The sequence below is a fragment of the Rattus norvegicus genome, chromosome 3 (genome assembly GCF_021556685.1).
Source record: "Rattus norvegicus strain SHRSP/BbbUtx chromosome 3, alternate assembly SHRSP_T2T, whole genome shotgun sequence".
Classification (NCBI taxonomy): Eukaryota; Metazoa; Chordata; class Mammalia; order Rodentia; family Muridae; genus Rattus; species Rattus norvegicus.
The window spans coordinates 127407269-127433285 of NC_141536.1; the positions used below are offsets into that span (position 1 = coordinate 127407269).

General features: G+C 38.2%; 1 protein-coding gene across 16 annotated transcripts in view; it reads left to right on the top strand.

Annotated features, from left to right (window-relative positions):
- Positions 1-265: 265 nt before the first annotated feature.
- Positions 266-26017, top strand: part of Macrod2 (mono-ADP ribosylhydrolase 2) — a 2026216-nt gene continuing 2000464 nt past the window's right edge. For 9 of the 16 annotated variants that reach the window (NM_001428715.1, NM_001428716.1, NM_001428717.1 and 6 more), the window contains 2 exon segments: positions 266-555; positions 5689-5805. In NM_001428715.1, coding sequence (NP_001415644.1) covers positions 510-555; positions 5689-5805 — 163 coding nt within the window. In that variant the 5' untranslated portion in view covers positions 266-509. 16 annotated transcript variants of the gene reach the window in all.

Here is a 26017-nt window from a genome sequence, read left to right on the forward strand (position 1 = left end):
CAAGCCCTGCTCCTCCCGCTCCCCGCCCGCGGCGGCTGCACGCCCCGCCTCCGTCGTGAAGCGACCTCCCGGCTCCTCGGGCTCTGGCCCCGCCCCCTCCAGCTCCCCAACGTCCTCGGCGTCGAGCCCAAGCCTGCGCCTGCGCCTGCGCCCTGAGGCTGAAGTCCGGGCGTGCCTTGGCTAGAACGCGGAGAGCGGCGGGCGGAGCAGCCAATGGGCGGCGGCGCTGCCTAGCTGCCGGGAGGCGGGGCCTGTGCGGGTGTTAGGTTAGCGCGAGGCGTGACCTAGTTGACAGGCTCTGAGGTGCTGCTGTGGCGGCGGCGGCCGGGCAGAGCGGGCGGGTTGAGGGAGGAGGGCGGCGACGGGCCAGCGGCTAGCGGCGCGGGACGCAGAGCCTTTGCACTTTTCCCTCCCGAGTGTCCCCCCACATCCCCCCCACACTCCACACACCCTGTTTGCCCGTGAGCCTGGGGAACTTGCAGCTTAAAGCCAGCCACCCCCACGGCAGCATGTACCCCAGCAACAAGAAGAAAAAGGTGTGGAGAGAGGAGAAAGGTAACCGGCCCGCGGCCCCGGGGACGGGCGGCGGGTGGGTGGGGGCGGGGGCCCGGCGGGGCGGCGCGTCGCCCTCCGCCCGCAGCCTCCTCGCGCCCTCTCGGCCGGTGCCGCTCCTGCCCGTGGCCGCGTCCACGCGCGCGCGCGCCGGCGGCCACGCGCCACCCCCGGGCACCTGCGGCTCGCGCACTTGTGGGCGCACACCCCTCCGGGCGCGGGGTCACCTCCTGTCCCGCGTGCTCGCCTCCCGGCAGGCGCGCATCCCCTGGGCAGGGTACAAGTTGGTCAGGACCCGAGCTGGGACTTTGCACCTCCCGCCCGGGTGTCCCGCGGACCGGTGCCAGCCGGTGTCGCTCTGGCTGCTGTTAACTGAGCACCGGAGCATCTGCACCTGCCTTCCTCCCGTCCCAGCCTCTGTCCTCCCTTCATCCCGAAGTGGTTGGGGTCCCCGCTATGTTCAGCTGCAGTGTGACTTCTGAAATGTGGAACCCAAAAGGAGCATCTTGTCAGCTAAGTGCCTCCAGAGAAGTCTGAATGGGCTTTACTCGGCGGCAATGTGTTTCTCTGTTGCATCCCCATTCATAGTGTGAAGTCGCACGGAGTAAGTCTGCGAGCACTCCGTGAATGAACCCTTCCCTGAGTTTTGTGCACACTGAGACTTATCCAGATCCGTTAGATTGACAGTGGCACCGATTCCTTTAAGAAATAGAACTGTGCCATCAGTTCTTTTTCTCCTCCTGTCTGTCTCATCTCAGTTTCATAGGTCATATTTTAATGTAATGCTTGAGTCTCTGGCATATTTTTGTTCATCTTTTTCTTTTCTTTCTTTCTTTCTTTTTTTTTTTTTAACAAACTTGTTTTCTTACCTCAACCCCCAACCCCAATTGCAGAAAACCTATTTGCATTGCTACTACCAACTTGCACCAAATCTGCATATAAAGGATGGACTTGAGCAAAGTTGTACAGTTTTCTTTGGACTATCTTCTTAAGGAAGAGGGCAACTCGGTTGAAGGTTGATTTTCTTGCTGATAGTTTGTTAAACATTTTTAGTGCAAGCCCCTGTCCTTTGTGACCCTTTTAACCAAACAATGAACTTAAGAGTGAGACTTAGAAACAACTCTAAGTAATGCCAGCTTTATGAAAAAAAGTAGCTAGGAGGGATGTATTCAGATCAACTGCAGGGAAGTTAAATGATTAAATAGTGCAGTTAAAGTATCCTTTTAGCTGGAGAGATTCGCTTTAGTGTCATTGTTTCAATGAGTGTGAGTGTTGAGAGAACTAAAACTTAAAGTATCACAGAACAAACACTGTTTCAAATGAGAGCCTGACAGCAGGGCTGGGGCATAGCTCACTGGTAGAGCACTCCGGACCTCAGCAGTCTCTTATACCTGGCGCTGGGAAAAACCAAACAAGCAAATAAAAGGTCAGGAATGTGAATTAGTGAGAAATTTTATTGAACACACTTCTGTGAACATTGGAAAAGCACACCCATTTTTCTTGTTGGTCTTGAAATGTTAACTTTGCATTATTGGTGGTAATAAAATATAGTGTAAAATCAATTTACATTGTGTTTAGTAACACTAACCATTGAAATTATAATGAATACCTAAGAGCTATTTTTTGTTATATTAAACAAACCACTCCTAAAGTAACATCTATACACATGGACTGGAATCTTCAATACCTTACTGTTTTTGCCTTTTGTTGTTTCTTCTGTAGGAAAAATATAACCAAGTCTTTTCAATTAATTAACTAATTAATTAATTAACTCACATACCAACTGAAGTTTCTCCTACACCCTCTCCTCACAGTCCTTTCCCCCACCTCCTCCTCCTTTTCTCTTCAGAAAAGGGGAGACTTTCCATTGATAGTAACCAGCCTTGACACATTAAGTTGCAGTAAGACTGGGTTCATCTTCTCCTACTGAGGTTAGATAAGGCAGCTCAGTAGGGGAAAGGGCTCCAAAGGCAGGCAACAGAGTCAGAGACAGCCCCTGCTTCCTGTGTTAGGAGTCCCACACGAAGAACAAGCTGCATGACTGTTATACATATGCACATGGCCTAGGTCAGCATGGCCCCTTAACCAAGTATTTTTTTTAATAAAGAAGTGAATGCATAAAGAAGGCTTTTAGTAAAGTTATTTTTTAATCCTAAACTAAGCTATTTTTGCAAAGGGAAATATTATGAAGTGAATGCTATGTATCTGTCTTCTAGGGATGGCTGTTTTTGGAACAGTAAAGTGTGAAATATCATGTTATTCCACCAAAAGGGAGTTCAGGATTTCTCATACAATAAAGAAACCAATGGCATACATGACCTTTTCCCTTTCATCCCACTGGAGAGTTGGTGGCTTAGTACTTTTGCAGCTGTTACTGGAATCTAGATGAAGCCTTACCCGGTTCATGGAAATGTCAAGGCACTTTAGAAACATAATTCAGAACACCTTGTAGTAAGTAGAACTGTGTATATACTTGGTTCACAGAGAAAGGGTTCATTGTAAAGATGAAACATTAATAGATGGGAGTTTTTGGTAATACCCAAGAAACTGTGCATATGTCTTTTTGCCTTTTGTATGTCTCATTGCTTAAACAACCGAGGTGTTCTTAAAAAGCACATATGTTAAATAAATAATGCTCTACTGTTTTGTGGCCAAATTTAGAATCATTTAATGTATATTTTCATTTCAGGTGTTGCTGTTTACCTCCTTGTTTTCATTGAATTATATTTGGTGTCGTGTTTGTTCTAAGTATGCAGTTACTGCTAAATAAATAGAATGACAGTTTTATTTCTGACATTTACATAAACAGTTGCTTTATAATTTCTCTCAGCCTGATGTATAGCTGTAATAATTCTGCACTGCGATCTGAGCTTTTAGAGCAGTGCTTTAGCCACTGAGGGCCAGCTCCCTTTCCTGCTCTGTGAGCTAATATCCTATAATGAACAGGTGTCCCTGCCTTCCTTTTTAAGTCATGGAGAAAGCAAGTTTCACAGGACAGTAGCAGCCCTAGCATGTTCTCCATGGTGTCATTGGTTTGTTTGTTTTTGAATACATTTAATACATTCCCATTGTAGAGGAAGCACTTTTCTTGTTTGTTTATAAGATTAACCCTGTGCTTGTGCGCTTTATCCAGTCAGTCTTTGAGGTGTTGTGCCATCATTTACTCATTCTTGGATATGTTTAATTTCTCACCATCTCAGCTCTTCTCTACTGTCTAAAACAGTGCTCTTTGTCTTCCCTGCCCACTTCCTCCCTTCCTCTCTTCTCCTCTCCACCCCTTCTCAGACAGGCTCTAATTCTGTATAGTTTAGGCTGGTCTAGAAATCATTCTGTAACCCGGGTTGGCCCTGAATGTGTGGCAGTTCTCTTGCTTTAACCTCTTAAGTCCTAGGGTTACAGGAATGAGCCAGTCTATCAGGCCTCACTTTCTTTCTGTTTAGTGCCTCATAGTCTCCTGGATTTCACTTACATTTTATTGAGACAGTGTTCCTAGTCATTCAGTAATGATGATGAAGACACTAAGATAATAGTCACCGAAGTCCTCTCTTGTGCTCTCTGCTGTATTTAATCCCTTGGATGTTTTATGTCATCTTACGTGCACAACTCATGGAGGTGGAAAGTTGTATGAAGTAACATAGGCTCAAGCTTTAAATCCAGTTGTCCCATTTCCAATCCTAGTTACTACTGTTCAACAACCTCTGGGATGTTATGTGAGTTATTTGACCCCTCTGTTATAGTTGCCTTGCCCAGAAATTGGGAATAATACCTGTCTAGTTATCTCACAAAGAAATTGAAACATAAATAGATGGAAGTAATGTATCTAAGACCATATAGATTTATTTAATGATTTAGATTACTGCCAAAACTCTATTAGCCACTGCTATCTTTTCAGTGCTGATGGTCACCCAGCTGATAAGGTACTCACTTTGTAAAATAATTCTTATTTTCTCTGATCTTTTCTGTAGAACTATCTAGTATTTTTCTCCTTGTATTTATTAAAGCTCTTCCGTGCATCACTTGGACTTTATAACCTTCTGACAACTAGATTTTATTTCATTATTCTAACTTGCCAAATTTGCTTATTTCCTTTTTTCTTTTCTGTTTTCTGTCCTCTCTTCTAGGACCAAAGTTTTATGTCTTCTATTAAAAATAAATAGACTTACATTATTTTCTGCTTCCTAGTCTATCATCTTGTACACATATAAGGATATTCATAGTCAACTTTAACTGAGTGGTTTTCTTTATAGAAGGAAGAATAATGACTCACTGTCCCACCCAAGGCCATGTACAGCTTTGCTTTCCTTTAGTTTTGGCTGGTTTTCACTTCTGTGGTCCTTCCCTGCCAGATAACACCTTATAATTTCATTAAGATAGTTATATCTTCATGTTTTTATTACTATTCTGTTTGTTGAAACATTCTTACTCTTTACCTTTTCATGGGAAGAGTCTTAACTATGCTCATTAGTAATGACTTGTTATGAAAATTATTCTAGTGATACAAACATTGGAAATGCTTAGCACCAGTTGAGCTCTTTATAAGTGGCATCTGCTATTCCGAGATGCCATTAGTTTTATATTTTAATCTTAAAACCAAGGTGTGTATATAAAATATATATATATTCCACCACCACAATGCCATTATCAAATTTAGAGAACACTTTTCACTGTCACTGTTGATGGCTTTGTAAAATTGAGGAAACAGCTTTGTAGCTGTGTTTCTTGTGCTCACACTGTTTTGACATGCCTGCTTCAGTAGTGTGCATTTTATGTAATTGATGCTATTTTGTACCTTACTTTGCCCTTTCCCTGTGAAGTGAAAGATCATTGATCCTGAGTTCCATAAATGCACACCTTGCACGTACTCTATGTTAGCAAATAAGGACAGGAAGAGTAAATGGCTTTACTCACTTCCCGAGCTACCTTAGGAGCTTTGTCTTGACCAGCTTTGATCTTGTTTCTTGCTACTGTGGAATTAATTTGACCTCCTTTAACCCTCAAATATGAAATCATTAGATTGCATTTTGGTGTTCCTTAAGTCTTTGGTTAGTGCAGCAAGATTAATATTTATAAATGTATTCAGTAATTCCGAAGATTAAAATTTAAATACAAATGGAGATTCTGCTTTTATTTTGCAAGAACGTTTGCTGAAGATGACCTTAGAGGAGAGACGCAAAGAATACATAAGGGACTATGTTTCTCTGAGCACCATTCTGTCATGGAAGGAAGAGATGAAGAGCAAAGGCCAAAATGATGGTAAGTTTCTCAGAACAAGTTTTTAGGGGAATGCTGTTCCCATATATCGATGGTTCTTATAAGACAATGGTTGACAGAAATGAATAACTAAATTCATGAATGAGATATTTTTGAAATTATTACTTTTTATCTTTATTCTTTTATTCTTTAAAAACTTTTCTGCAGCAAATCTTAAGAGAAAATGCTATAGACATTTACTCATCGGTGGTGTGGCATTTTGAGCTTGTATTAATTTTATTTGTATTGGATTTTCTTTAGGTTATTTTAAGAATTGTGTGTGAAATACAAAAAATAACATTTTAAATAATTTAAAGAATTATGTTTTATATGGTATTGTATTATGTCTACATATAAAAACACTTGACAAAACTTACGTAGTCTTTTTGATTTGATGAAAGTCTAGGTTGTATTAGAGTATAAACAGATTTTTAAGCATTCAAAAGGTAGATGAAAATTAGTTATTCAATATCAAATGGTCAGCCTCAAATCAACTTTTTAGTATATATATATATACACACACGTGTATTTATGTATATATTCATGTGTGTATATGTATATATACATATACATATACATATACATATATATATATATATATATATATATATATATATATATATATAGTCAGTCTTCAAGGAAATAGATGCCATTAATTTGGCAGGGAGATGGAAGGGGTTGGAGGAGTGGAAAGGAAGGAAATATATTAAAAATTATATTTTAGTAAAAATTGTAAAGATTTCTAAACAGGAAATCAAACATTTTACAGATGTTTGATATGCTTATCTCAGAATTAATAGTCATTGGTGTTAATCTTGGTGGAAAGTTTAGACAAACAGCACAGTTCAGAGCACACTTCAGAGCAGGGGAATTTACTTAAGGAAGTGGACTTGAACAATTCATTTTACAGATTGTGCCCTTAGACTGGTGTTAGCATGCAGGATACAGATCAGAAAATGAAAACCAAGTGTTGAACAAAAACTGAGTAGAAAAACAGCTGGTATTTGGTATTTGAAAAGCTTTGGTATTTGAAAAAAGAATGTAGGTAGGGCTGTGTTTTAGACACTCTCTTCCTTGACAGGTGGAACAGGCATGGTGACATGTGTGCAGCTGAGGCAGGAGCATTGCTACTAGTTTGGCAACTTGGCTGCATAGTGACTTCAAGGCCAGCCTAGGCTGAATAGCCTCACCCTACTTAAAATCAAATAATTGCAACAACAACTACCACAACAACAACCACAACAACCACAACAACAACCACAACAACAACAACAACAACCACAACAACAACAACAACAACAACCACAACAACAACCACAACAACAACCACAACAACAACCACAACAACAAAGGTGAAGCTTGTTAGGCTGAAAGTGAAAAGATCTTTTTAGTGAGGAGGTAGGGGAGTGGCTTCACCTCAAGGGTTAGTGGAGTCCTAGAGCCAGATGACTAGCATGTTCACGTCTGACCTCCTGCTTATTATCTTCAATAAAGGCAAGTTGTTTTAGCAGTTGCCTCATGTGGACATTGAAAGAAAAGCTAGTGCAGTGTAATGCAAGAGCACAGGCCAGAAGTCAGGAGAAGAGCATCTCCACTTCTCCTTGATTTGGGTTCAGTTATCTCTTTCTATTTATTATAGCAACTGGAATTGAATACTTAGCTCCATGCCCAGCAAACCCACCTTTGGTCTTTCTCTTTTCCTTCATATGATTACCTTCTTGGTCACTGTTATAGCTGGTCAGTTATCTAAGAATATGATAAGCCATGTTCCTTTGAGCAAGTTTGTTCTCTTGGGATAGAGTTAGAGGTCTGCTGCTGCTCTAGTATTTCAGAGATCAGTAGCCGATACTCAGGCTGCTGTGCATGTTGGAGAACCACTCTCTTCTATTTAGGAACTTGGTTTTCTTGTTGGCTACTTCTGTTTCTTTGTTTTGATATATGTATGTGTGTATGTGTGTGTATGTGTGTATACATATATATAGTTATGCACATGTGTATGCATCTATGTATGTATTGTATATGTGTAGGGTGTAAGGGTGTGTGTGGGGCGAGTTACATTAGTACATTAGTATCACAGCCTACATGTACAGGTCAGAGGACATCTTGCAGGAGTCAGATTCCTACTTCCACTTTCAGGCTGACAGTCCTGGCAGCAAGCATCTTTATCTGCTGAACCATCCCACTGGCCCTGGCTACTTCTTTTTAAAAATTCAGCCAACAAGTAACCATGTATGGTAGAATTTTTTCAGAATCAAAGTAGTTTGGTGTATTTAGGTATACCAAGTTGTAAAATACGTCTGCCAAATTAGAAAATATACATTGAATAACTCCTGACATGTCTTTCTGTTACATGACACTTTGTGTTTAATTCTGTGTGCCAAATGTGAACTTATAATTTATAAGTGATTCACAGTTATCTAATGCATTAATTCTTCTGTTCAGCTGTTTTGAACCTGAAGGCATTCCATGGGGAGTTAGGTGATGTGACCTGAATTGTATGTTTATTAAGCAGCGCTTTATGATTTACCTGTGACATCTGAAATGTTATTTGCCTTTGCCGTTTGTGACCTGGACACTGGTGACTGGCCTCACCCTGAAAATGTAACAGCTTATATAAGTGATGTTTGATAATTTTTACATTTTAATGTTTGATTTATTTTATACATTCTTCATACATATTTTGTTCTTGTCCTCTCTTTAGTACTAAGTCATAATAGAATATTAGTTTTACTATTTTACTGCTTTAAAAGATGTTTAGTTGACTGGTGAGTATGAGCATTATGTACATGCATGAAATGCCATAGTAACATTTATCGTGTATAATTAGACACCGTGGGCAGCTGCACACATGAACTCACAGTGATTGTGTCAGCATGCATAAGAAGTGAGCAAGCTCAAGGCAGACACAAATCCAGCATGGAAGTGGGCATGAACTTAATGAGATAATATAGTGGTTGCTCTTTAAATGTGTATGCATTAAATGTGTATGCGCAAAACTTCTCAGGCTATTTTGAGACAATTATGTATATTATATAGTTTTATCCATAGTGTGTGTGCATATATATATATGTATATATGTATGTATATATATCTTTAAAAGATATTATCATAGAAAATTAGCAATTACTATAAATATCCAGTTAGTATGGTTCATTCTCCAGTCATCTTAGTTACTTTTCTGTTGCTGTGATAAAACATCATGAGGAAAATTTAGAGTCCATGATCATTAGGGTGGAAAGCCTGGTAGTAGGCAGGCATGGTGCTGGAGTGGCATCTGAGAGCCTGTATCTGATCCGTAAGCATGAAACAGAGCGAATGGGAGGGGAGAGGTGTGTGTCTGCGTGTGCGGGCGTTCGCGAGGTGTGTTCGTGCACAGGTACCCATGGAGGCCAGACGGAGGGGGAGGGAGAAAAGGAAGAAGGGGGAGGAAGGGGGGAGGGGAAGGAGAGAGCATGCATTCAAGAGTGCTATCTCAGAGTGTAATCTCAGAGTGATGCACCTTTTCCAAGGTCACACCTTCTAATCCTTGTTAAACAGTTCCACTGTCTGGAGAGCAAGTCTTTAAGCATATGATCCAATTGGAGTTCATTCCCATTTTACTACCACACCCATCGTCTTATACAGGACCTGGATTTTGTATTGCTGGTTTAGCTGAATAAATATCCAAACAAAAGGTGCTGAAGAGATGATTCAGGCTCAGCAGTTTAAGAGTATTTGTTCTTTTTTCAGAGAACTAGAGCTCCTGAAACCTCCTGTAATTCTAGCTCCAGGGGACCTGATGGCCTCTTCTGGCCTCTGGAGGAACCTGTACATGCCAACACATGCATACACTCACACCTCTCTCTATCACACAGGCACGTAAATATAATTAAGTAAAATTTAAAAGACCTTAGCAAGGTCAATATACTGTATTTAGTCTTAGTTAATTTTAATCTGTATTTAGTTCTGTTTCTGTTCTTTTCTTCCGGATCATAATACACTGCTTTTTTTTAATATTGTGTGCATTTTTCTCTTTACCCCATGCAGCTGAATCACTGTGATTTCCTAACACTTGTTCCTCTCTGTATGTTTCTTGTAGTTGTTTCTTGTGGTTAAACTCTAGAGCAGTGCTTCTCAACCTTCCTAATGCTGCAGTCCTTTAATACATTTCATGGAGTGGTGACTCCAAGCATAAAATTACTTTTGTCGATACTTTGTAACTATAGTTTTGCTACTGTTATGAATCATAATGTAAATATCTTACATGCAGCTGCTCTTAGACAAATCCTGTGAAAGGGTCATTTGACTCCAAAAACAGGGGAGACCTACAGGTTGAAAACTGTTGCCCTAAAGGATTATTCAGATATAGATTTAAGCTTTTTTTTTTTTTGGAAAAATACTTTTATATACTTTTCATGCATCAGATCACAGAGTAGATAGTATCTGACCTCCCTCCCCTTGGTGACAGTATCGGTCCCTGGGCTCACATCTGGTGTAAAGTACCTGTAAACTTCTGATAGCACCCATTGATGATGGCCGCTTGGGTAATTTATTTCGTTAGTAGTTGAAAAATAGTGTTAACTGGATTTTATTGTTCTTCTGTACATTATTATTCTGTATCCTAGGAGGACCTTGAATTTACTCTATAGCCAATGGTAGCCTTGAATTTCTGATTCTCTTGCCTTCACCTCCAAAGTGCTGCAATTGTAGGTGTGCACCACCACACCTAGTGTATGTGGTGCTGGAGATGACAGAGGGCTTCTCTAGTGCCAGAAAACTCTACCAGCTGAGCTACACCTCAGGCCTATGAGTCACTGTTTTTCAATGTTTGAAGAGCAATTGAGAAAAAGAATAACAAATCTTTATAATTATTTTATTCAGATATCATAAAATATTCTTTGAAAATGATTTGGTTAGAGGAAAACTTCATATTTAGTATCCTATATATGTTACATTCAAATCTGATATATAGGTCATTTAGCAAACACCTTACTCTAAATTCTGAGGTGTGCAGTCTTTAAATCTGAATTACTCAACTAGTTTTTGAGGTAAATGTAAAGGTTTTGACATGTATAGTTTGATTGTAAAGTAGAGGGACATTTATAATCTTTAGTTTTTTCTGTATTAAAATTAGTATGATTGCAAAAAAGTAGTTCAGTAGTATTGATTCTCCTTTCATTTAAACTAATTTTTACTCTTAAAAATTATTACTCTCAGAAGTGATGACTTATCAGAGGTGTATGCTTGTCCCACCTACTTGGGAGGCTGAAGCAAGAGGGTTTTAAGTTAGAGGCATGTCTAAACAATGGTGTGAGTTTATTCCATTTTTTTTTCTTTTTAAAAAGTAAGAGAGAGAGAAAAAATTAAGTCCTAACTGCTGAGTTTTTTTCTCTCTTTACTTTGAAATCTAGTTTGAGTAGGATTTAAAATCCTGGTCAGTGAATGACTTGTGTACCAAGCTGAAAAGTCATGTTTAGAAATCATCAAAACCATATCTTTTTTATTTGTATATGAGCATGTGTGTGTGTGTGTGTATATATATATATATATATATATGTGTATATATATATATATATATATATTGGTAATTTTATATGTGAATATGTGATGTATTTACATTTATATCCTCTCCCTACTAACCCACTCCAACTCCTGCAAGGATCCCATCTCCAGAATTTATATTTTCTTTTTAAAGTATATTTTAATCATCTTTCAATATTAGTCTATAACACAGTACTTTTATTTTAGTATGTTTATAGTAACTGTTTTTGGTTGTCAGTATGTTTATTAATTATAAAGACTGAGGAAATTAGAATGTAAGTGCTATTCTACAGAACAGTATATGGAGACGGATGAGGGTAAGAGTTTTATTTTGTATGACATGGAATACTTTATTTTGTTTTTGTTTTTCCTTTTCCCCCTTTTATCGAAAATAGATTTTCCCCTCACATAGCGTTTCCAGATTATAATCTCCCTTTGCTCTACTTCTCCCAGTTCCTTCCCACCTCCCCTCTTATCTGGATTTCAGTCTTTCTCTGTCTCTCATTAGAAAACAGACAGGCTTCAAAGGGATGGTAGTAAAATAAGATATTATAAAGTAAAACAAAAACTAACAGATTGGAATCGGACAAAACAAACAAACAAACAAACAAACAAACTGAAGGAAAAGACCCCAAGAGAAGTACAATAATCACACCCAGATGCCCTGTCAAAACACTAAACTAGAAGCCATACACAAAAGACCTGCTGCTAACTTGTGCAGGCCCTGTGCATGCTGCCTTTGTCTCTGAGGTCATAGTGTGCTTTGATCATACTGATTTAGAGGGATTTTCTTGGTGTCCTCTATCCCTCTGGATCTTAATACTCTTTCTGTTCTACAAAGCAAACAAAAAGAAAAACCAAAAGCAAAACAAAAACCAATGTAGCAATAAAATGATTCCTGGGTTGGAGAGATGGCTCTGGAATGGATGGAGATACCTTTTCTAGGGGTCCTGAGTTCAATTCCCAGCAACCACATGGTGACTATCTGTAATAGGAATCCAATGCCCTCTTCTGGTGCATCTGAAGACAGCAACAGTGTACTCGGATATATGAAATAAATACATCTTCCAAAAAGTAAATGATTCCTAATGGCATTCTTTTATACTCATGATCAGTGCCTTGCTCAGCCAAGAAGCTTCCTCCTGCAGCAGATAGGAGCAAATACAGAGACCCACAGCCAGACACTATGTAGAGAATGAGAGACCATGGAACACTTAACCACAAACAATGAGATGTGTCTATCAAATCCCTTTCCTAAGGACTCAAGGAACCCTGAGGAAGAAGAGGAAGAATGAGCTTTGATTTTAACTAAGTAGGTATAAAAATAGAAGTGGTGATAGAGTGGTGGTGGAGATGGCCAGTGGATAAAGTTCTTGCTATACCATGGTGAGGACCCAGAATTTGGATCTCCGGAAGCCACCCAAAAGCTATGGTGACTGGCTGTAATCCCAGCGTTTGGGAGGTAGGTATAGGGGATCCCTAGGGCAAACAGACTAGATTAGCTGATCAGCAAGTTCTGGGTTCAATTAAGAGTCCTTGTTTCAGTAAATAAAGTGGAGGGGAATAGAGGAAGGCTCCCAATGTCAACGTTGAGCCTCTACTTGCATATATGTATATGCATCTCCAAACACATGCATTTGCATACAAGCAAACATGCATGAACACCACTCATGCAAGTGACCCACCCACACGTGAAAAGATTAAAATGAAATAACTGTTTTCAGACTTTTATACTATCAACTACATTATGTTATTAAATGTTGGATATAGCTGAAGACGACCAAGTAGTTGGGAAAATGGTATTAAAACAGAATGATTTAATCCAGGCTATTGGGAGGGAGAGACAGAGGCAGGTGGTACCTCTGAGTTCAAGGGCAGCCTAATTGGCAAAATGAGTTGTTGGTTAACCAGGGCTACACAGTGAAATGTGTCAGAAAAACAAACCAAAGAATACATAATAAATATATAATATAATACAATATAACATGATATAATATATATAAATATATGTAAAACAAAACAAAAGCACCTAACACAGCTTTATTCTTCAAACCTTTCCTATTTTTGTTCTCTATATCTTTACAGGTAGCCTTCATCCTTTGTGTTTCTTGAGTGTATTGTTCTTTTAGTGCTGGGGTCCAGTAGTGGGATGAAGCACTGATCACAGTACTTCATAATTATTGTCATCGTTGAAGTCTTGAAGTTGAAAGACTCCTGACCTGACAAAGCATGTCTCTTCCCACTTTTGGAAACTTTCACATTCCCCTTCTTATTCCTTTGTCTTCTTTCTTTCATCCTTGGTCCCTCATCTTTTTCTTCTTAATAATCTTTCATAGATTTAACAAGCTCTAAAGTCTGTTTGACCCTAACAGTTTTCCAACTTTGCTCTCCAGCTGTTTTACCCACTTTAAATTTTCTTTTAAAGGTCAATCTAATTAATCTTTATCCTACACACTTCTTTACCATATTTCCCCTCTTCCTAATCTTATTTTTTATTTGAATAAGTCATATTATTTTAAATAATTATTATTTTATTTTAATACTATATTCTTTTAAAGTCCTTTGCAGAGTTAATTTGCTTCAAAACCAGCTATGACTACAGATGCAATTTAGTTCTTGAGTCACCTTAAAAGCTTCTAAATATTTTGAGAATAAATGGTAACTGTATCTGAAAACACTGATGTTTCCGTGCAATAATATTCTTGTGGAGACTTGAGCACTCACTGAATCAAACATTTGTGAGGTATGATTATTTGATTTGTGAAGTGTAGAAGATAAAGAATATAAAGTTCCTCAGGAATTCACAAATCATGATAGGTTTCTGCATTTCCTCTGCTTAAACTATTTTATAGATGATTTTGATAACATACTAATAACATTTATTGTATACAAAAGATGTAGTTCACTAGGTAATACATAAATTATGCTTATATTCAACATATTAAAAATGTAGAAGCCAAACCAATAATCTTAAATCTTATTTTTAAAAATACATTAAGGATAAGTTAAAATTATGGCTTTAAGATAAAAAGTTCTTCATATATATATATCATTCTATTATTTGTATTTTACTAAGTGAATTTTACAGTAAATGCAAATTTTATTTAAGTACTAGTTGCTCTGTACAAACAGATACCCAGAGGTTGGTACAGGTTGGTGGTACCAGTCTGTGGAATTTTGTACCAAGAGAACAAACTTCCAGTTCCAGTAGTTTTCCTTTATGAGTCTTCATACCTGTGCTCCATGACTGATTTATTTATTTTAAATATATGAATTTCATGACTATCTTCTTCTATGGAGCAATTGCTGAATTGTTTCTGTGAGTGTTAAGAACAAGAACTGAAGGGCAGCTTATTTTCATACTTAAGTGTTTGGTTTACAAGGCTTTGGATTATTGGCTTAACAGTATAAATAACGAGGGCAGTGTGCATATGAGCAAATCACGGAAGGTGTTTAGACGGAGACGTACACAAAGAAACTTGATTGTGATGAGGGTAATTTTTTATAATGGAGTACTATTCAGCTCTTTATTTATTTATTTATTTATTTATTTATTTATTTATTTTATAAACTTGAGTATTTCTTATATACATTTCGAGTGTTATTCCCTTTCCCGGTATCCAGGCAAACATCCCCCTCCCCCCTCCCCTTCCTTATGGGTATTCCCCTCCCAGCCCTCCCCCCATTGCCGCCCTCCCCCCACCAGTCTAGTTCACTGGGGGTTCAGTCTTAGCAGGACCCAGGGCTTCCCCTTCCACTGGTGCTCTTACTAGGATATTCATTGCTACCTATGAGGTCAGAGTCCAGGGTCAGTCCATGTATAGTCTTTAGGTAGTGGCTTAGTCCCTGGAAGCTCTGGTTGCTTGGCATTGTTGTACATATGGGGTCTCGAGCCCCTTCAAGCTCTTCCAGTTCTTTCTCTGATTCCTTCAACGGGGGTCCTATTCTCAATTCAGTGGTTTGCTGCTGGAATTCGCCTCTGTGTTTGCTGTATTCTGGCTGTGTCTCTCAGGAGCGATCTACATCCGGCTCCTGTCGGTCTGCACTTCTTTGCTTCATCCATCTTGTCTAATTGGATGGCTGTATATGTATGGGCCACATGTGGGGCAGGCTCTGAATGGGTGTTCTTTCTGTGTCTGTTTTAATCTTTGCCTCTCTATTCCCTGCCAAGGGTATTCCTGTTCCCCTTTTAAAGAAGGAGTGAAGCATTCACGTTTTGATCATCCGTCTTGAGTTTCATTTGTTCTAGGCATCTAGGGTAATTCAAGCATTTGGGCTAATACCCACTTATCAATGAGTGCATACCATGTCTGTTTTTCTGTGATTGGGTTACCTCACTCAGGATGATATTTTCCAGTTCCAACCATTTGCCTACGAATTTCATAAAGTCGTTGTTTTTGAAAACTGAGTAATATTCCATTGCGTAGATGTACCACGTTTTCTGTATCCATTCCTCTGTTGAAGGGCATCTGGGTTCTTTCCAGCTTCTGGCTATTATAAATAAGGCTGTGATGAACATAGTGGAGCACGTGTCTTTTTTATATGTTGGGGCATCTTTTCGGTATATGCCCAAGAGAGGTATAGCTGGATCCTCAGGCAGTTCAATGTCCAATTTTCTGAGGAACCTCCAGACTGATTTCCAGAATGGTTGAACCAGTCTGCAATCCCACTAACAATGGAGGAGTGTTCCTCTTTCTCCGCATCCTCGCCAGCATCTGCTGTCACCTGAGTTTTTGATCTTAGCCATTCTCACTGGTGTGAGGTGAAATCTCAGGGTTGTTTTGATTTGCATTTCCCTTATGACTAAAGATGTTGAACATTTCTTTAGGTGTTTCTCGGCCATTCGGCATTCCTCAGCTGTGAATTCTTTGTTTAGCTCTGAACCCCATTTTTTAATAGGGTTATTTGTCTCCCTGCGGTCTAACTTCTTGAGTTCTTTGTATATTTTGGATATAAGGCCTCTATCTGTTGTAGGATTGGTAAAGATCTTTTCCCAATCTGTTGGTTGCCGTTTTGTCCTAACCACAGTGTCCTTTGCCTTACAGAAGCTTTGCAGTTTTATGAGATCCCATTTGTCGATTCTTGATCTTAGAGCATAAGCCATTGGTGTTTTGTTCAGGAAATTTTTTCCAGTGCCCATGTGTTCCAGATGCTTCCCTAGTTTTTCTTCTATTAGTTTGAGTGTATCTGGTTTGATGTGGAGGTCCTTGATCCACTTGGACTTAAGCTTTGTACAGGGTGATAAGCATGGATCGATCTGCATTCTTCTACATGTTGACCTCCAGTTGAACCAGCACCATTTGCTAAAAATGCTATCTTTTTTTTATTTGATGGTTTTGGCTCCTTTGTCAAAAATCAAGTGCCCATAGGTGTGTGGGTTCATTTCTGGGTCTTCAATTGGTGTGTTCCATTGGTCTATCTGTCTGTCTCTGTACCAATACCATGCAGTTTTTATCACTATTGCTCTGTAATACTGCTTGAGTTCAGGGATAGTGATTCCCCCTGAAGTCCTTTTATTGTTGAGGATAGTTTTAACTATCCTGGGTTTTTTGTTATTCCAGGTGAATTTGCAAATTGTTCTGTCTAACTCTTTGAAGAATTGGATTGGTATTTTGATGGGGATTGCATTGAATCTGTAGATCGTTTTTGGTAAAATGGCCATTTTTACTATATTAATCCTGCCAATCCATGTGCATGAGAGATCTTTCCATCTTCTGAGGACTTCTTCAATTTCTTTCTTCAGAGTCTTGAAGTTCTTATTGTACAAATCTTTTACTTGCTTGGTTAAAGTCACACCGAGGTACTTTATATTATTTGGGTCTATTATGAAGGGTGTCGTTTCCCTAATTTCTTTCTCGGCTTGTTTCTCTTTTGTGTAGAGGAAGGCTACTGATTTATTTGAGTTAATTTTATACCCAGCCACTTTGCTGAAGTTGTTTATCAGCTTTAGTAGTTCTCTGGTGGAACTTTTGGGACCACTTAAATATACTATCATGTCATCTGCAAATAGTGATATTTTGACTTCTTCTTTTCCGATCTGTATCCCTTTGACCTCCTTTTGTTGTCTGATTGCTCTGGCTAGAACTTCAAGAACTATATTGAATAAGTAGGGAGAGAGTGGGCAGCCTTGTCTAGTCCCTGATTTTAGTGGGATTGCTTCAAGTTTCTCTCCGTTTAGTTTAATGTTAGCAACTGGTTTGCTGTATATGGCTTTTACTATGTTTAGGTATGGGCCTTGAATTCCTATTCTTTCCAGGACTTTTATCATGAAGGGGTGTTGAATTTTGTCAAATGCTTTCTCAGCATCTAATGAAATGATCATGTGGTTCTGTTCTTTCAGTTTGTTTATATAATGGATCACGTTGATGGTTTTCCGTATATTAAACCATCCCTGCATGCCTGGGATGAAGCCTACTTGATCATGGTGGATGATTGTTTTGATGTGCTCTTGGATTCGGTTTGCCAGAATTTTGTTGAGTATTTTTGCGTCGATATTCATAAGGGAAATTGGTCTGAAGTTCTCTTTCTTTAGTTGTGTCTTTGTGTGGTTTAGGTATAAGAGTAATTGTGGCTTCATAGAAGGAATTCGGTAGTGCTCCATCTGTTTCAATTTTGTGGAATAGTTTGGATAATATTGGTATGAGGTCTTCTATGAAGGTTTGATAGAATTCTGCACTATACCCGTCTGGACCTGGGCTCTTTTTGGTTGGGAGACCTTTAATGACTGCTTCTATTTCCTTAGGAGTTATGGGGTTGTTTAACTGGTTTATCTGTTCCTGATTTAACTTCGGTACCTGGTATCTGTCTAGGAAATTGTCCATTTCCTGCAGATTTTCAAGTTTTGTTGAATATAGGGTTTTATAGTAAGATCTGATGATTTTTTGAATTTCCTCTGAATCTGTAGTTATGTCTCCCTTTTCATTTCTGATTTTGTTAATTTGGACACACTCTCTGTGTCCTCTCGTTAGTCTGGCTAAGGGTTTATCTATCTTGTTGATTTTCTCAAAGAACCAACTTTTGGTTCTGTTGATTCTTTCTATGGCCCTTTTTGTTTCTACTTGGTTGATTTCCGCTCTGAGTTTGATTATTTCCTGCCTTCTACTCTTCCTGGGTGTATTTGCTTCTTTTTGTTCTAGAGACTTTAGGCGTGCTGTCAAGCTGATGACATATGCTCTTTCCTGTTTCTTTCTGCATGCACTCAGCGCTATGAGTTTTCCTCTTAGCACAGCTTTCATTGTGTCCCATAAGTTTGGGTATGTTGTACCTTCATTTTCATTAAATTCTAAAAAGTCTTTAATTTCTTTCTTTATTTCTTCCTTGACTAGGTTATCATTGAGTAGAGCATTGTTCAATTTCCATGTATATGTGTGCATTCTTCCCTTATTGTTATTGAAGACCAGTTTTAGGCCGTGGTAGTCTGATAGCACGCATGGGATTATTTCTATCTTTCTGTACCTGTTGAGGCCCGTTTTTTGACCAATTATGTGGTCAGTTTTGGAGAAAGTACCATGAGGAGCTGAGAAGAACTTATATCCTTTTGCTTTAGGGTTGAATGTTCTATAAATATCTGTTAAGTCCATTTGGCTCATGTCTTCTCTTAGTCCGTCTACGTCTCTGTTTAATTTCTGTTTCCATGGTCTGTCCATTGATGAGAGTGGGGTGTTGAAGTCTCCTACTATTATTGTGTGAGGTACAATGTGTGTTTTGAGCTTTAGTAAGGTTTCTTTTACATATGTAGGTGCCCTTGTATTTGGGGCATAGATATTTAGGATTGAGAGTTCATCTTGGTGGATTTTTCCTTTGATGAATATGAAGTGTCCTTCCTTATCTTTTTTGATGAATTTTAGTTGAAAATTGATTTTATTTGATATTAGAATGGCTACTCCAGCTTGCTTCTTCTGACCATTTGCTTGGAAAGTAGTTTCCAGCCTTTCAGTCTGAGGTAGTGTCTTTCTTTGTCTCTGAGGTGTGTTTCCTGTAGGCCGCAGAATGCAGGGTTCTCGTTGCGTATCCAGTTTGTTAATCTATGTCTTTTTATTGGGGAGTTGAGGCCATTGATGTTGAGAGATATTAAGGAATAGTGATTATTGCTTCCTGTTATATTCATATTTGCATGTGAGGTTATGTTTGTGTGCTTTTCTTCTCTTTGTTTTGTTGCCAAGATGATTAGTTTCTTGCTTCTTCTAGGGTATAGCTTGCCTCCTTATGTTGGGCTTTACCATTTATTATCCTTTGTAGTGCTGGATTTGTAGAAAGATATTGTGTAAATTTGGTTTTGTCATGGAATATCTTGGTTTCTCCATCTATGTTAATTGAGAGTTTTGCAGGATACAGTAACCTGGGCTGGCATTTGTGTTCTCTTAGGGTCTGTATGACATCTGTCCTGGATCTTCTGGCTTTCGTAGTGTCTGGCGAAAAGTCTGGTGTGATTCTGATAGGTCTTCTGCCTTTATATGTTACTTGACCTTTTTCCCTTACTGCTTTTAATATTCTTTCTTTATTTTGTGCGTTTGGTGTTTTGACTATTATGTGACGGGAGGTGTTTCTTTTCTGGTCCAATCTATTTGGAGTTCTGTAGGCTTCTTGTATGCCTATGGGTATCTCTTTTTTTAGGTTAGGGAAGTTTTCTTCTATGATTTTGTTGAAGATGTTTACTGGTCCTTTGAGCTGGGAGTCTTCACTCTCTTCTATACCTATTATACCTATTATTAGGTTTGGTCTTCTCATTGAGTCCTGGATTTCCTGTATGTTTTGGACCAGTAGCTTTTTCAGCTTTACATTATCTTTGACAGTTGAGTCAATGATTTCTATGGAGTCTTCTGCTCCTGAGATTATCTCTTCCATCTCTTGTATTCTGTTGGTGAAGCTCGTATCTACAGCTCCTTGTCTCTTCTTTTGGTTTTCTATATCCAGGGTTGTTTCCATGTGTTCTTTCTTGATTGCTTCTATTTCCATTTTTAATTCTTTCAACTGTTTGATTGTGTTTTCCTGGAATCCTTTCAGGGATTTTTGTGACTCCTCTCTATGGGCTTCTACTTGTTTATTTATGATTTCCTGGAATTCTTTCAGGGATTTTTGTGACTCCTCTCTATGGGCTTCTACTTGTTTATTTATGATTTCCTGGAATTCTTTCAAGGATTTTTGCGATTCCTCTCTGTAGGCTTCTACTTGTTCTCTAAGGGAGTTCTTCACGTCTTTCTTGAAGTCCTCCAGCATCATGATCAAATATGATTTTGAAACTAGATCTTGCTTTTCTTGTGTGTTTGGATATTCCGTGTTTGCTTTGGTGGGAGAATTGGGCTCCGATGATGCCATGTAGTCTTGGTTTCTGTTGCTTGGGTTCCTGCGCTTGCCTCTCGCCATCAGATTATCTCTAGTGTTACTTTGTTCTGCTATTTCTGACAGTGGCTAGACTGTCCTATAAGCCTGTGTGTCAGGAGTGCTGTAGACCTGTTTTCCTGTTTTCTTTCAGCCAGTTATAGGGACAGAATGTTCTGCTTTCGGTCGTGTAGTTTTTCCTATCTACAGGTCTTCAGCTGTTCCTGTGGGCCTGTGTCTGGTGTTCACCAGGCAGGTCTCTTGCAGCAGAAAAGTTGGTCTTACCTGTGGTCCCGAGGCTCAAGTTTGCTCGTGGGGTGCTGCCTACGAGCTCTGCGCGGATGAGGGTAATTTTATGACCACACATAAAATGAGAGCTCTGTACACTTTCTGCTTCATTAAAGTAACCAATTTTTTTCTTTTTCTTGGAGATACGTCTCTTTCATGTTTTTCCCATGTCTACCATGTTTTTCCCATGTTTGATAAACACCCATTTATTTAACTCTGTACCCTCAGTTTTCTAATACATCCATTCATTCTTGGATGACTGTGTGCTAGTGTGTGAGTGTGTATGTGTGTGTATATGTGTGTGAGTGCGTGTGCGTGTGTGTGTGTGTGTGTGTGTGTGTGTGTGAGTGAGTTTTAAGTGTGTGCATTCAGGGATGGAGGGGTTTGCCAGCTTTCCAATCCACTCTTGTAAGATTTCAAACTACTTAATTTTTTATTATGATAATATATAATACAAAATTTACTATTTTAATATTTTTCAACACTGTTGGTGGCGTAGTGGAAAAGTGCCATTGAAGTCCTTTTGAGTGTAGCATTTAGTGGCATTAAGTGAATTTATGTGTATAAGGCCATCCCTGGTATCCCTTTATAGACCCTTTTCATCTTTCTGAATAGAAAATGTATGCTTGGGAAACAAAACTACTTCTAGTCTGTCCTTCTCACCCAACTCCTGCTATTTCCCAGTCTGTGTTCTGTTGCTGATTTTGTCCACTCTGAGTATCTGATGGGAGTGGGATTACACAGGATCTGTCCTTTGCATCTGGCCTGTCACACTTAACACACCAAAGATTCATCCATGTTGCATGTGTTTCAGAATTTTGATTTTAGTGTCATATCTTAGAAGTATCATAAAAATGTTCTTCCCCCCACCTAGGTTTTATGAATTTTTGCTTTAATTTAGGTTTTGATAAACTTTGAGTTAATTTTTATGTATGGTAGAATGTCCAATTTTATTCTACATGTAGATATCCAGTTTTCCAGTATCTTTTACCTCGCCTAAGCCATGGCACCCTTTTAGAAAATCAGCTTTAAAATGCCCTACTGATCTATAAATTTGGACTAATGCAAAAATCACACTTCTTTGATTCGTGTAGCTTTGTGGTAAGTTTTGAAATCATGAAGTGTGAGTCTGTCACATTGTTCCTTTTTTGGTCATGATTAGGTATATTTGATATTTACTGAAATTCCTTGTGAGTTTTGGGGATTGTTTCTCTTCACAAAAACACCCTCAGGATATTGGTAGAGATTGAGTTGAAGATACAGAACACTTTGAGTAGTAATATATCTTTACCATATTTGTGTCTTTCAGTATGCCTTTCTGCTTACTTACATTGTTTTTAATTTTTAAAATAGTTTTAGTGTTCTGTGTATCATCTTTGAACTCCTTGGCTACCTAGCTCTATTCTTTTAAAGGTTATTATGAATGAATGGAATTGTTTTAATAATTTTCTTATTGATGGTTATTGTTTTTATAAATGTAACTAATATTTGTATATAGTTTTGTATCCTGCAACTGTTCTGAAGTCAAGCTAGTGATCATGCTTTAAATCTCTCTCTATATATAATCACTGCGAACAGAAAGAATTTTCCTTTTCTATTTTGGATGTCTTTTATTTCATGATCCCAGTGTAATTTTTCTGGCTAAAACTTTCAGAACTATGTTAATGAGAAATAAAGAAAGCGGACATCATTGTGCTCTGATTTTAGGGGAATTCTTTCATTTTCACCATTAGACGTGATGTTATTTGGATTTTTTATGTTTCTGTTATGTTAATTTTTGAAATTTTGAATATTTCTGTTATGTTTAGGAAGTTTTCATTTTTCTCTTACTTTATTGAGTGGGTTTATCAAATGTTTCTCTCTGCCATCTGAAGTAAAAATGTAGTTGTTTTTCTTCATTTTCTAGCTCCCAACTTTTAGTAGATCATGTATTTCTAGGAACATATTGATATCATTTAGAGGTGTGGCCCTGCCAGTGGTGCATGCGCGCCTCAACACATCTTGGATCAAATATCACGTCATATGGTTGTATTTAATTAGTAGGAGTGGAGTCTGAAAGTTATGGTGTAGTCTCATGTTCAAGAAGAGAGAAAAACTGAAAACTATTTTGTAAATAGCAATTATAAAACATCAGTTCTCACATGGCTTTTTAAACAATCATATTCTGTTGTAAGCAGCAGTAGAATGCATTATTGCTCGGTGTTCCAGTAAAGAAGGAAAATTAACTTTGCTAATTAACTATTGTACATTATTCAAAAATTATCAGTTCCAATAAATATATTTTTGAATATATTCAAAACACTTTTGGATTTACTGAGGTATTTGTTTTATCACTTTCCCAGAGAATATTGTTCTGTGGAGTTGAGAGAGTAGGTGATACAATGCTACTTAAAAATGTACTCTACTTTTAGCTGAGGGTTTTTCTAAACCATTTATACATATATTCTGCAAGATTTAATGTTGGGATTTCCTGATATTTTCATACCGTTTTCAGCAAGTTACTAGGTTTAATATCCTTTTCACAAATGATGATTAAATAAATTGTTGTCTGAAAGCTGAGAGTTTGCAGTTGACTTATTATATCACCAGAAATGATAACCAAACTATCACAAAAGCAAGGAAAATTGTCAGTGCAACTCCAGGAGCAACAATGACTGCTCTAATTGCGTGCAGCACCTGCCACCATCAGAAGTGTTCAAAAACACATCTTTGAATTGGAAATATATAATAAATGTCACTTGAAATTTAAAATTGTGTGTGATAGAGTGTGGGTGATAGTGTGTGTGTGTGTGTGTGTGTGTGTGTGTGTGTGTGTGTGTGTGTGTGTTAGAGACAGGGTTCTATTAGGTAGCTCTGACCAGCCTGAAAATTACAGTATAGACAGACTAGTCTTGAACTCATGGAAATGCAACTGCCCCTGCTTCATGACTATTGGAATTAAAGGCGTGATTTTATATTTTAATGTTTTGGGATCTTTCCCTCTAATGATGCCTAGTCTCATAAAAATACTGTTTATTAAAAGTTATTAGATTACTTAGATTATATTTTAGCACATCATGGTGTCTATTTTGGAAATAGTAATATGTGGCAGGTGAGATAAATGACCAGCTATTTTTAAGGGCTCAAGGCAACATTTTGGGACATTTACTTGAAGTTATGCACCTGATTTTAGAACAACAAAATAACAATTTTAGAAAATTAACTTGTCTCACATGAAATTGACTCCTGAAGGTGCACAGTCTTTCATTGGAAATAAATATTCTGAGGAGGTCTGGATGAAAATTAGGTTTAGGAAAAGCACTTTCTTCATGGTAGATAATTGACAAGTTGTCGAAGGTTCCTGAATTGACTGTGAGATTATTATTCTAGGCGTATGTAACCTTACATGTAGTGGTGTTTCCTTTCTGACCACTGTTGCTATTACAGAGCAGTACCTTTTTGTGATCAAAACATTTGGGGGTCTATTCAAGGACAACTTAGTACAGATCAGTATTCTGTTTTATTCTGTTCACTAAATGATTAAATACATTACACCAGGGAGTTCTTTGTAACGTTGATTGATGTTGATTGGCACAATGGGAAAGTGGAACTAAGAAATGGGATTTTTTTTCCTTGACAGACTAGCTTGTAAACTGTTGTAAACTTGACTCTTCTGGATGCACAGTCTATCTTTGAGTTTTTTTAAGGATGTACTTGATGATAGGACCATTGTGAATTTTATTCATATTAGCAATAAAGCAGTTTTAGGGAAATGACACATCTGTTTGTCTATTTGCCTATTTATACCTCACACACCTAGCATGGGTGTTTGATTTCTTTAGACAGACCTTAACAGAACAGAACACATACTTCCTATCTGTAGACCCAGCATTGTGGCTCTTTTCACTCCCTAGTATTCCTTTTTTTTTTTTTTTTTTTTACCATTGTTGGAACTTTATCGATGGATTATGAGCTGCGATTTGAAGACACTGTCTTAAAGAAACATGTTAGTTGGGGCTGGAAATGCCGTTCAGGATAGTGTTCTTGCCTGGCAAGGCAAAACTGGGTTGTATCTCTTGGCAGTATAACAACAACAAAAAACAACACATTAAAATAAATGAAAAACTCAGATATGTATGAAGCATAAAAATGCAAAGTGTAGAATACTGTTATATATATAAAGCTATACTTCTTCAAAAGGACTATGAACTATAATACCAGATACATATAAATAAGTATATTATTTTGAAATATTAAGCAAAATGAAATGAATCAGAGTAAAGAGCTCTTGACCAAAAGAGGAGTTACTTAATACTTAACAGTATTGGAAAAAGCAGAAATCTTAAGCCCATGCACTTTTAAGGTTTAGTCAATGTAAAAGAAAGTACTTTTAATGAAATGGTAAGCATGCAGGGAAAATGAGGATTGAGGAATGAAATTACAGGTGATTTAGTACAGCTTGTGCTGCAGTGGATGGGAGTGGATTAGAGGGAAAGAAAACTGCACTGTGAGGTGTGAAATGCAAAGAATTCCTGTGTACAGACTTCCAGAAGGTACTTGTTGAAAATCTGAGGAGACTTGTGGTAAAACAAAATGAATGCTTTGTTCATCCAGCCTCTCCATGTCTGTGTGAAAGAACTACATGTGTTTGAGGGGAAAAGCAAGGCATGGTGGCACACGGTTTAACTGTGGTGCTTACAGGGCTTAGGCAGGAAGACTTTTTATACATATATATATGTATATATATATGTACATATGTATAATCAAATGAGGCAAAGAGGCACTGAGTTGTAAAAGTATCCCTGTTTTGAGAAAATCTCTTGATGGTGCAAATAAAGGTGAATGAGAGGAACAGAGCAAACCACAATTAAAAGGGAAAAGGTTTTGAGGAAACCCCTGTTTGTGGTTACTAGAGTCCAGGGTTTCTGCCCTTAACATGTACATATGCCCCCAGGCATGTCTGTATGCTCAGATATTAAAATATTCCATACCCACAAATACACTAAACCTGAGGTGGGCTGTTGGGTCTAAATTGGAGGCAGGTGATAGTCTGGGATGCACTAGGCTTTGAACTAACATCCTCAAAATAAAAAAGAATTTTAAAAGGAGA